Genomic DNA, 13,464 nt, shown 5'->3' on the forward strand with positions numbered 1-13,464 from the left:
TCATTTATCATACTATATAAAAAAGGATTTAAAAGGACAACCATTTAACTCAATGTGACAGACACAAAGCTACTTTGTAAAGAACACCAGTCTACCATCACATAAAACATTCTGGTCAGCTGTTCATGCATGTCCATGCTCCACAGGTTACTACTAATAAAGTGTACATGTTTCATTCTGAAGAATCACATTTTTATCAGAGCATATTGTATATATCTATCTCTTCATTTATGATTATTATAACAATAATTGAATGAAATGCCAAAAGAATAGAATATTAGAATAGATATTAAAAATACATAAAATATTTCATTTGCAAAAATATTAGCATGCAAATGTAACACATGTTATCTTGCTTCAATCCTGAATGCAATGAAAGTTTCTATATGTAACGGATTACTGGATATACTACAAACTAATAGCTGGCTTACCTGAGGTGTGGAGTCTAACGATCTCCCCGGTGTTCACCAAGAACCGCCGCAAGGCGGGATGGGCTTTGCTGCCAGGAGTCGCAGGTCGCGGTCCTCAGGCTCGCCCTTAGATGTAGTGCAGCGAGTAGGAGCAGGAGTAGCATAGTAAGACGGGCCGGGTCGGTACACAGAGAGGCAATGCAGACGAAATCAGAAGGCAAACTCGAAGTCAATCAAGCCGGGTCGGTAGACGGGTCACCAGAACAGGAGAGTAGTCAGAAAGCCGGGTCGGTCACTGGGACTGAAGATGAAGAATGGTCAAACAGGTAGAGTTCAATACATAGGAATCAGCAGAGGTCTAGGAAGCAGAAATCCACAAGGAACAGGAGCCAGGAACAGGAGAAGTTGCTCTGACACAGTAAAGGTTTTGTACAACATGGTTTGAATTCCCCGCCTCCGGGTTGCGGTCATGTGACCGCCGAACCCGGAAGTGCGGCATCCGGACCAGCAGCGGAGAAAGGTAAGTTCGTAACACTATATCAGCAGATACTTTATTTAGAGTAAAGAGAAAGGAGTGGTTTAAAATAAAGACAGGCCCATAATTTTGGAATCTTTGAGGGTCATTCATCTAGGTTCTCATCTGGGCTTGTCCTGTGGGTATGACTTACTGCTCGGAACCCTGGCAGATTCTTCTGAAATAGGAATTCCTTTTTCTAACAACTTGAGAACTGGCCAAAATGAGTTATCCTTGTAACACATGGCATTTAATGTCTCAAATCATTATATACATGAACATATGTTTGTACTTTGTCCAATGTGGAGCCCTACTTTACTGAATCCAGTGCAATGCAGAGCACCATTAAGGATGATCTGCACCCCCCAGAGTCTAAAGCTAGTCATATAGAGTACTGCCGATGTCACTGATCTGCTTTCACTCCACTCACACAAGTGGACTGCATTGTGAGTGAATACACCCCCCATATCAGTGATTATGCGTATATGGTCCACTATCCAACAACCAGTCCTCCGTTAATTTTATGAGAAAGGAGGATTAAAAAAATAATTAATTTAATTAACATAAAACTATTTATTTTACAACACCAACATTATGTTTGCATCACAAGCATTTATCCCCATTCACAATTATAAAAGAAGTGTATATGGTACTTCTAGGTTTTGAGATACTATCAGCTTAAATCTACTTTGAAAGATTTTAACTTTGTCCTTCAAAGCTTCTTAAAAAAACGCATGTAACAGCTTTTTATTTTATGCTATTGAAAGGGGTCGAAGTCTTTCATGGTTTACTTTATTATTATTTTGTTTAAAAGAAAATAACTTTTATTTTTTGTGTTTAACTCAAATTTAGAGATGTTTCTGGTTGTTGCACTTTGCATATTGCATTGGATTGGTTGAAGCATCGGCATCATTGTGCAGATGCATGGTCAGATCAGGTTGTTCAGCCTGATAACTGCACAGTAAGATCTGTGTCTTATTAGGCCAGACAGTTTGGACTACATAACACAGCTCACTTCATTTAGCAATCAAACCAAAGGAATAGATGACGAGAGGCTGAAGCCGTGCCATTGACTGTGCATACATGCACATTGCTTTTATCAGCCATAAAATTTGATTGATCCAGACCTGCTTGGTCATTTTGCTCCCACAAATAGAATGATATCAATGCAATTTAGTTGAAAACTGCTTAATAGCCGTATCTATGACTTCTTAAATAGAGCTTTGTAAATTACTAACAAAGACTCGGACATATTACCTCTTTCATTTTAACCACTAGACTAGGTTCATATAGAAACATATTTTCTGCAGCTCTGTACAAATAACTCACTCACATCAGTCCCTGCCCCATTGGAGCTAACAGTCTAAATTCCCTAACATACACACACACATACTTGTTTTTATTGCATCGTGAGGACCCATGTCTGGAACATGGCGTATAGGGACACCCCTTTCCTAATGCCCCGTTCACAGAACAATCATAGGGGTATACAGAACAATCATAGTGGTATGTGTAGGAGCATTTTGTCACCAGAGTTACCACATGAGATTTACACTTTGACTTTGCATAAAGTACTGACACGGATTGCAAGATGGGGAAAGTGTCATGTATTTTGACTGTCTGAGGACATCCACATTACCGTATACATAAATGAATAAATAACAATGGTAGGGAAAGTTTTGTGTATTCTGGCTGTCTGAGCACATCCGCATGCCCGCTTACACCAACACCTAGCCATGAAGGCTATAGTCCTGTTCAACCAATTTGCATCATTTCAACAAGTTTAATCCCTCTTTAATGCTTTTATGCGGTTCTTTATGTAGAATTTTACGCCCGACCAGTTCCGATCTTTGAGTATGGATGGTTCAGCCATGAGGCACGCAACACAGTCTCACTTTCCGGGCACCCAACATGTCTGTATAAACCTCATCAGGTGTTTCTCCACAGCCTGGATCTCCTCTCTGTCCCAGGATTTCCTCCGCATTTTTTTGCAACCTGAAAGGAAGTAGAATGGTTCATTATGGCTCCACAAAATACAGAGAAGGCAAAGTTCTTCTGCCTAGCAAAACTGTGTGCTACACCTACCTGTGGAAACCATGGCTGGGCACTGGTCCTGTGTTGCCAGGTCCATACACCGCCTCTCTTCTGACGTGGAAGTGTCATCTAAACACTTGGCCACTTGTCCCTCTGTCACGGGGGATTGCTCATCATCCGACATGTCGCTCTATAGATATGTAAATGACCAAGGTAAAAGTCAAAAGCATACATCAGACACCAGATTTTCCACTTACCGTCCGGATCAATCTGCATTTCGTCCAGATTCTTGCCTTTGAATTCGGCCAGTCTGCCACTCTCGAGAGCCAATAACAGTTTGCTGATCTTGGCGAGTTTAAGGGTATCTTCTGGGAGGTGGTAATACTGCTGGTGCACCCTGATCTCGTGCCCAAGGAAGCCTGCCAGCTGATCCAGTTCTGTGTTGTTTAGGTTGAGGACCTTCGAGAGAGTGGCAATGTGCTTTCGAAGCTTCGTGGAAGACAGCGTGTTGGGATACTTGGCCCCACACTCTCGGGCAAACAGTTGTATGCAGTCGGAGCCTCTGAAGTGTGACAAGGCAGCTGGTCTGGCAAACATGTAGACATTTTGGCTATCCACTCCACATTTGTCACATTTTTCTGCGAGAAGTTCCATTGCAGCTTGCATGGCTGGTGTCAGCAGGATGGGGACTTTTCTCCCTCGTTTTCCTCGGATTTCAATGGGATTGAAGTGCCGGCAGAGCTTCCTCTCAACCTCGGAAAGCGCTTGGGACACATCTTCGTGGCAATCCTAGGTATCTCTTGAGGAGAAGGTTGTCAGCAACATTTTGGAAACTTCCCCTTCCCTTCTTTGATTGAACAAGATCTCCTGTGCCAGGGTGACTTTTGCAAGTAGTGCCCACTGATTAACCGTAAGCTCGGTAGTTAGCCCACTTCGGTAGGCTTGCTGCTTCTCATTGAGGTACAAGTGCATCTTTTTCACATCTTCCGTGAAAGGTAAGAGCTGAGGCATGTTCCACTTGGACTCCTTAAGAGTTTTCAAGGCAGTCGATGAGATCAACTCGTTCCATCTCGCGTCATATAGCTTCCTGAAATGTTGTAGCAGTACAGCCCTCCATCATGGGTCGGCACTCCACAATGCTCACTATCTTTTGCCGTGCCCGATCTTGAGTGCCAGCGAAGGCGTCTTAAATGTACCTGTCTCCTCGTCATAGCCAGCTATCAGCTTCACAGCGCTTACTACGTGCAGAAAGTTCGATGGCGCAGTGAAGTCTTCCACCCTCTCCAAAGGGGTAGCTCTTCTGACCTGTAGCAGTAGCCTGCCCATTTCTCTAAGCTTCTGACGGATGTACTCGTGCCTGCCAACATCTGATCTGAACTGGTTGAACAGATGCTGTCCCATCTGCATGATACATCGATCATTTTTGACTGCGAGTAAGACTTCATCCTGGGTCATGCCACTCAAGAGCTTCCAAAAGCCATCACTGATTTCAGGTGGAACAGGCTGAGCAAAGGCGCACAGTGACTGGACTCTGTTCTTACCAGGTGTGAGTTTGTTGCCCCTTCGGTTTAGTTTACATCTCTTCATGTGTCGCCTCAGGTACTTCTTTGCAAACCAGCCCTGGCAGGCTACACAGTGCATGAAGCCTTCAGCATCCCTCTCTTTGTCTGGAAGTTTGCACGGGACCAGAACGCCATGGCCTGCCCTCATTGCCTCAGCATTGTGTGCAAAGTTGCCCCTATTGCAAAGATGTGCCATTTGCATGGACCTTTCTTTCAAGTGTTTGGGGAATTTCAGGGCCCAAGCTACTTCAGTCTCATTGCAGTGAACATGCTCCATGTGCCGGGCAATTTTTAAGAAGGGCTTCTCACAGTACAGGCAGTACTGCTTTTTGTTATACGCCCTGGAGCCATCACTGTTTCTGGATAGCGTTTGGACAGACACCTTGTCGTCTCACGGCTAGCAGAAGGTCGAGAATGGTCGTACATAGAACTCCTCTCTGGGTACCTGCACTCTACTGCTCTGGTGGGCAACGGGGCATCACTGCTGGTGTCTGAACCGCTCTCCTCCAACGTGTCAGGGGCATACTCATCTCCACTGCTCTCTGGGCTATAGTCAGAGCTACCAGTGGGCTCTCTCATGCTTCCCTGTCCCCGCTTTACCTTCAGCAGCAGACGCATTCGACTGTGTCTTTACCCGCTTGGTGTACAAAGCGCCGCAGGATGCAGTCACTTCCTTTTCCTGCTCCTGCTATACATTCGGTCTGAATACTGGCCTATAGAGGTGGTAGGCACACACACACTTTCTCCCCTGCCTATTGGGGGAACACACACTTTTGTTCCGACAAATGTGACTCGTGGTGACATACCAGATTTTTATGCTGAGCATATCAGCAAGATCCCCTGCATTGATTAGCCTTAAAAAGCATATGAATGCAAGTACACACACACACAAAATGAGAGACTAAGGTCAATTTAATAGCAGCCAATTAACCTACTAGTATGTGTTTTTGGAATATCACCATTAATCTAAATAGCCTTTTTCTCTAATAGAGCCCACACTTGGCACTCTCCAAGTTACAGGAACCTGCGACAGCTTAAACTATTTAAACATTTCCAGCTTGTTGTCACAAAAAAATGACAACTCTACATCATTGTTGTTGTTTCGGTATTCAAAATATGTGAATATATGTGCTGATAGTTTATTCGCTTTTTCCACATCATCAGGAAATAACAGTCTGTGTCGGTGCAAGCATGGAACCTGTAACTTGAAAATGATAGGTGTTATGTGAGAGGGTTCTGTCATAAAAAGAAATGTTAAGTTTATGGGAATGATATATTAAAATACTAAAATATCTGTAAAGGTGGAGCTCACCTTTAACCTTTTTTTATTTGAGACCCATATTAATTTAGCTTATGAACATGTTTGACTCCTTTTTCAAATTGTAATCTTTTTTTTGCTTTTCTACTTTTCTGTTGCTTACAAATTATTCTTGTTGGCGTTAAACAGCATGGCAAGATGTTTTTGGTCATAAGTGTGTGCTGTAGGTTATAGGATTGTTCCTATAGATGTTCCTCAATGTTTATGGTTTTGAAAAAAATATATTACAAACAATAATCTTTTGGATCAGCCTGCTTTTTCCAAGTATTGCTACTAAGACCTACTACTAAGATGGGAAATGAAAATAAAGGCTAGTTGAACTTTATATAGCACTTTGATAGGCGTTTCCATATACATCTTATATATTATTGAATATTGTGAGCACAGCTAACAGCATTGCATAGAGACACAATCAAATGCATGCAGAAAGTGTGTGTGAGAATTGGTGGCAATGACAATTTTTGCTTATTTTTTTTTTCTGGAACTGTGGCGTCACAAAGTGTTTACTAGACTCTGCTGACGCACTTTAAATGCCTAATTTTAATGCCCATATGTACTTTCTCAAAGTTCACTTCACCATCACTTTCACTCTGTGTCACGTAAATCTGCATTACCGAGTTATCTGCGTGTTATTTGTTTAATCGGTATGTTTGGTCTTTGTGTTATTTTGTTTTCCATGTATTATTTAATGTGTTATGCATCATTGCTGTCTGTTAAGTGTACAATACTATAAATGTCTTGCACGGCGCAGACCTTTTGTGGCACTAAATGAAAGAAGATAATAATAATAAGACTTTAAATATGATTTTAATGTGTTTATGTACTAGCTCTTTGGCACTTATTGAAAACGCTTATTGCAGAAAAGCTTGTACTAGTATAGTACATTACAGAATATTACACATACACAAGTTAGCATTTGGTGTCACAGTATTTAGAGGTATGGAATGCACAAATGATAGGTTACAATTATAAAGCATTTCATGATTTTGTATCTCAGTGCTATTTGTGTAGACTGAATTTAAGTGGTACTGCACCTTTAATGGTGAAGGAATGCTTCTCTCTGCAAAACCGACACAGACTGAAGCAAATTGCCTGCTTTCCATCCACAAGCCTACCAGAAAGAAGCAGTGCAGCCCTTAGCAATAAACCTTTAGTCACAAATTAATGATTTCAGATATAAAATATGACCTTTTGTGGGACATCTTTCATTTAATCTTTATCCCACCAAAATAATAAAACAAATACGGTTATGATCAAACACTGGTAGTCAAAACGCATTATGACTCAGGGTCTTTGTTTTAGTGACCAGCATTAACTGGCAAGCAAAGGAAAAAATCCACAACCTTGAGCCAAGATTGTAAACCTACGTAACTGATTTAATTATCTGATTGATTCAATCCACCTCAGCACATACAAGTGTCATGTATGCATCAGATGGATGCACACATTGGTCTGACCTCCATTGCAAGTAATGACTGATGATGTTTCTCTGAACGATGAATTATTTTTTTTATTTTTATTTTTCTTTCCTGCTGTTGATTCTTGTAGGAAAAATACAAACACAAGCTGTTGTGCAGCACCCTTTTTTCTAGATCACACTTCCCACTGGTCATTTCTTGGAAAATGCTGTAGCTATACCCCCCTGGAACACTGTCAATAGCTGAGCTGTGATTGGAAGGAGGGCTTTTTCTCTCCGGTTTTCCTATTTAAGCCGTACATCAGGGTTAGCCTTGCGAGTTGCTGAAATCATGAAAATGCTGCTGCCCTGAAGCAGTTGGTTTTAAAATAAAACAAAACAGGCGTTGTGTAATATAATATGAAGAAGAAAAAAAGGGACAAACAGTCTTGCAGAGAATGCCAGGTAAGTCAGCTATTTACGTCCTCAGCTTATATCCAAAAGCTTTTCCCTTGTACATAAAAATATATATTTTGTGGAAGAGAATCAGCTCAGCTGTTTTTGTTGCTGCTGTTCAAGGATTGTGCTGTGTTGCATATTTTACCCTGTGTTCATCTGAGCTCTTCATAAAATGCATTTCTCCAGTGATTTGTTTAATGAGATCCCATCTTGAAAGGATTGCAGTGACCTGATTAACTCTGATCCAACCTTTCTCCTGTTCGGTGTTATTTATGGAACGCTCTGCTCTTGTTGTGCACAATGGATCATGCAGCCCTTTTACAATCTAACAGCTGTCCTTCCCAAGGGAAGCTGCTACACATTCACATTCTCTGCTCATCATCATCTGAGCGGTGCAGTTGCAACGCCTTGCTCGAGCTTTTGAAAGCTGTCTTTGAAAATGAAACCTGATATCTTGAAAATCAACATCGATAGGCTGTGCCAAAAATGATCTGTTTATGGCGCTGGATGCTAGTATAAATGACATCTACCTTCTTTTGTGTCTTTGTTAACATACCCTTCCACAAAAGCATGCTTGATTGCAAATACATAAAACCTCACTGAATAGATACTCATTCTATGCTTAGTATGTGACATGCCAAAATGATCATTTTAAGCTTTTTCCTGGTAAGCTGAATAATACACCTACATTTCTTAACATATGTTGTTTATTGTGGATCCAAGATGGAGCAATGTGTCAACAAAGTTGTTTGCTTGATGCAGTTTACCAGTGCTATTTGATGAAGAAAAGTTAGAAATAGCTTAAGGAAATAGTGTTTAGATTAGTCCGAATAATCTTTTTGGTGTGCCAAATGAGAAACCTGTAAAATTTCACACGAGATGTGATCACACTTTGCTTGACACCTGCATCGTTCTGCAAAACTTGCTATACCTAAGGCATATTACATTTTTAGAGTTAGTAAGTGGTTAATGTAAACCTGCATTAGGAAGGTGAATTTACATACAAGGAAATTGTCATTGTCACCCCCTCCCAGACCCAAAATATTTGCGTATGTATTTGATTGGAAATGTGAATGGATCAGGGGTCCTTAAATGTTAATATGTTAATGCAGGTTTTTTTTTACCATGCCAACAGTGCTTGATTTCACAATCTCCTCACATTGCAAAGAGTGGACCACTTTATAGATCTTTCTGAGGTTATCACATGTTCAGGTGAGGAGGTTAAAATTCAGCATTGTAGGGTGCAAAGGCTACAAGTAGGTTTTTATATAATTTATATTAAAAAAAAAATAAAAAAAAAGGTAAAATTAATTTATTCAGCCTCATTTTATTTTATTATTTTCACACTTAGGCTCACAGGAATTGTTATTTCAGAATGGGATTTTTGATTCCTGAGTCGCACATTTTAAATGTGTCATTGCAAAGCACCTCCCACAAAAAATATATATATATATATTATGGCATAAATTACTAAAACGATAACCGTAATTTCACTATTCAACAAGTATTCATCTTCCTTGGGCAATACTTAGTTGGCCTTTGGCAGCTATTACACCGAGTAGTTTCTCTTAATTTTGAAAGTTTACTTGGAGATCAGTGACGGATTGCAAGTTTAAGGTCTTTCCACTCCGATGGGCCACTCAAAGAAATCTATTATATTTAGTGTACACCACTCCAGTGGTGGTCTTCCCGTATGCTTTGAATCATTGCCCTTTAAAAAGCAAACTTCCTCATTAACTTTTTGGCAGAGTGTAATCTAATATGCAATGTTAATTTTCCCCATAAATCCTGATGAGTGCCAGTCCCTTTCCACTGTAAGGCATTCCCTTAACATGATCCCACTGCCATACTTCATAGGTGGTGTTATCTGGCTGGAGTGCAGTGGTGATTTTCACTATATACATATCTAAGCTTTCAGACCAAAATGTTTCATTTTAATTTCATCAGACCACAAGATTTAAAGACACAAATCTTTGTTAACTACCAAATGTTGTTTTGGAAGTTCTATGTGGGAAAGTATTTATTTATATATTTGTTTTAAACTAGGGCATTTTATTTGCATACCTCCCATAGAGGCCACTTTTGTAGAGTGCCTTTGTCGACCTTTATACATTGTCACATTGCAACCACTTCTATAGCTCTTTCAGTGTCACAGTTGTGCAGTGTCTTTCTTGTCTGACAGGAAACTATAGGGCAGTGACCCGATCTAGGTAGTGTGGCTGTATCTTCATATTTCGTCCACTTTCATACAATGTTCTGCACTGATCTCCAAAGGATGGTCAATGCCTTTACAATGGTCTGCTGCCCTTTGCAGCTGTGTGCCTATCTGTAATGATATCTCTGAATTATTTACGCTAATTTGTCTTTATTTTAATTCTTACAAAGACTAATTTGATATACAGGTGGACAGGGCCGCCATCAGAAATCATGGGGCCCAGTACAAATGACACAGGCAGGGCCCCCCCCCTTCCCCGATGAACCCATCCCCACTCCACCACCCCAAAAAAAAACTGCCCCCGTTGATTCCCCCCCCTGACGACCAAGTACCTCCCCCAACTTCCATTAAAAAGTTTACGGTTCTTCTACAGATTATATTCACTACTAGAAAGATTTTATAATGATTTTATTGAATAAAGATATACTTAACAGAAATAAAGAATAATATAATATCCATAATCATCCATTAGATTTCCCTTTATGATCATTCTTTTTGTTTTCTCACATCTAGATATTAGTTGACCACCTTCTCACTTTGCTGGATGCAAAATCTTGTATTAGGTCTTTAAAATTCAATTTCTGTGCAAGTTCGTGTTCAATGGAGAGAAGTGCAAAGCTGTTCAAACGTTGTTCACTCATTGTTGAACGCAGATAGTTTTTAATTAAGGCCAGTTTGCTAAATGCTCGCTCTCCTTCAGCCACAGAAAGTGGAAGGGTGGTGAACATTCTGATAGCAATGCAAACTTCTCCAAATATCCCTTGAAATTGTAGGCTGTATATGTTATTCAGCAAGTCAAGTGGACCCAAAGGGCTTTGAAATGTAGCATCATAGACTTTTCGAAGGTGTTGAAGTTCACTGAATAAAGATGGTGTAAGATCTTCTGGATATTCGGAGACCAGAGCTTCAGTGGATGTCACCAATTCTTCTTCTGGCAGAGTCTTCAATTTTAAAATTGGAGCAAACAAATTGCAAATATTTTGCATCGATTTGAAACACTAGTTCAGCTCACTAATGATGGAATCAAGTGCCACAAGAAACACATTTATCTTGAATGATGTTTCAGCATCTACTTCCTGACACAGGTCTTCTCTGCTATGCCTCTTTTGAATCTTTCGGTAACGTGGCTTCGGGTCTTTAGGAATTTCCATACTATCAGCAATGAGATTTGCCTCAGAAAGTATAACAGACCACTTTTCCCGAAGGACTTGCATTTCTACAGAAAGATCTTCAATGTTTGCTGCTCCAATTTCCATGGAAATAGATCTTGATTGAAGAATCTTATTCCTCTCTTCAAAACTTTGTAAGATCTTTATCCAAAATGTTGAAAGAAGTATGGATTTGAAACTCAAGAAATAATCTCTTAGTCCTTCTGCCTCTGAATGGGCCTCACTTGAAAGTTTTCTGGAGAAAATTATTTTCTTCAATGCCTCAATGATACCTGGTAATTTCTGAGTTATTGGGCGAACAGCTTCCACTCTTGCGCTCCACCTAGTGTCACTTAAGCCATGCAAGGAACCTCCAATTTCTTCTTTCAAAATATACCATCTCTCCGGACTTGAACTGAAAAGGATATATAAATGATTTACACAACCAAAAAACGTCATGACATCAGAAGAGCACGATGCTGCATGCACACCCACAAGATTCAGGGAAGGGGCAGCACAAGGACAAAATGTAGCTGTTGGATACTTCTCCTCTATACAAGCTCTTACTCCTTTAATTTTACCAGACATATTGGCTCCATTGTCATAGCCTTGACCTCTGCAGTCCTTAACATCAATGCCATGTTCATTTAATCTTGACAACAACTTTTCAGCAACCTCTTTTCAAGTTTTGTTGAAAAAGTCAAAATATTCAATGAACCTCTCTTGAATGATCCAACGTTCTGTCACTGAATCTCTAAGGACATACCGTAGAACAATCACATTCTGTTCTGTATGTGAAACATCTGGAGTGGCATCACATATTACCGAAAAATAGATTCTTTTCCCTTTCTGATAGTATGGTGTCCAGTACATGTTTTCCACATAGATTTATAAATTCGTTTTGGGTGGCCCACGATAAATAATGTGCTTGCATTTTTTTTGCTGACTGTGCTTCACATTTTCTAAGTGCTCTCGTAGAAGAGGATCGTAATGTGATACCAGCTCCAGTGTACCAAGGAAATTTCCATTGTTCAAGTCTCCAATCCTTTGGGAGCTTCCTCTGAATGCCATATTCCTTGATGCCGAATACAAGGTCACGTCCAGTAGTCTTTCAAGTAATGCAGCAAACTTTCCAGTTTCCTCTTCCAGATTTCTTTGTATGGCAGAGTCCAGCCCATGTCCGCTAAGAGACATCTGCAGTGTTCTCCAGCTCCAATAATGCTGCTTGTGCTGAATACTCCTCTCATGTTCTGGCAGTCTATTGAATAGTTGATGCCATTTATTCTTTGAGGGATCAAATCCATCTTTTCTGCATAGAAGACTGGAAGCCTTGCCGTGGTCTGAAGCAAATGCAAAGCAAGTGATGCAATACAATGCATGTTTCCTACTGCTCCATCGAAGCCAGTCCCTTATAAGCAACTCACGTCCATTTGATGATTTTGCATATAAAAGAAAATCGTTAAACGAACGGTCTTCACAATCCTTTGGCATAAATTGTTATGCATATTGTATTTTAACCTCAATCTTTTTATATTATTTCAAAATTGCTGTAATTTTTATTTCTCACTGCTCTTTCTTCAGCGGCGGCGGGAACAGTGGTGTGACGTCAGGTCACAACACGCCATCAGGGAGAAGGGAGGATCTCCAGGAGATGAGTAAGAAAAGTGCATGGCATTAATCATATCTAATACAGTGAACCTAAAAAAGATTCAAATCAACACAATAATGATAAGATGTAGAAGAGAGAGTGGAAATAAACCTATACTATATGGTGTCAATGGTTATCCAGTGACAGGGAAACAGGCAAATGTGAAAAAGCCTTTCAGGCAAAATCAATGTGCACTTAAAGGGGTTGGGAAAGTGAAAATGACAAAACACAAAAATTAATCACCCTCTCTCTAATATGTCAAACAGTAAATTTCTTTTAAATTTATGAATATTGAGCAACAAAAAAAAGGATGACAAACAAGCAATGAAACACACCTTCCAATATGCGCTGCTGGAAAGGATTAAATACAATGCAGCTCACAGATAAAATAAGGGGGTGTCCCTCCCCCTATTTTGAATAGAAATATACCAGTACAATTCTGGGCGCAAAGTTTATAAATTGAAAGGTAGAATCAAATAAAATATATTTAATACATAAAATCTGGAAGCACATATGTCAATATGCAGGAATAATGTCAAGGTACAAGTAAAAATCAGTGCACTGATAGGAGATAACAATTATTATACAGGATATAGCACAAAGTATATAGGTTAAATAATAACCGTTATGTAACATATGCCTAATAACATAGGTACGTATGCAAACGCATAATTGAATACAATAATCAATTAATAAAACCATAATCAAATGGGTATGAAGCCAGGATTTGAAGTTCTGCCAAAACATATAAAACACACCT

At 39.9% G+C, this 13,464-nt stretch overlaps 1 protein-coding gene across 20 annotated transcripts in view; it reads left to right on the forward strand.

Annotated features, from left to right (window-relative positions):
- Nucleotides 1-13,464, forward strand: part of LOC142108458 (gephyrin) — a 130,199-nt gene that overhangs the window by 14,625 nt on the left and 102,110 nt on the right. For 2 of the 20 annotated variants that reach the window (XM_075192126.1, XM_075192124.1), the window contains exon 1: nucleotides 7,519-7,699. The exons of 13 other annotated variants lie outside the window; for them this stretch is intronic. In XM_075192126.1, the coding sequence (XP_075048227.1) occupies nucleotides 7,655-7,699 (45 nt within the window). In that variant the 5' untranslated portion in view covers nucleotides 7,519-7,654. Of the gene's footprint in view, nucleotides 1-7,517; nucleotides 7,700-13,464 lie in introns of those variants that run through there. 5 more of the 20 variants (XM_075192129.1, XM_075192131.1, XM_075192133.1 and 2 more) reach the window with 3 other exon arrangements.

Source organism: Mixophyes fleayi, chromosome 12 (assembly GCF_038048845.1).
Source record: "Mixophyes fleayi isolate aMixFle1 chromosome 12, aMixFle1.hap1, whole genome shotgun sequence".
NCBI lineage: Eukaryota > Metazoa > Chordata > Amphibia > Anura > Limnodynastidae > Mixophyes > Mixophyes fleayi.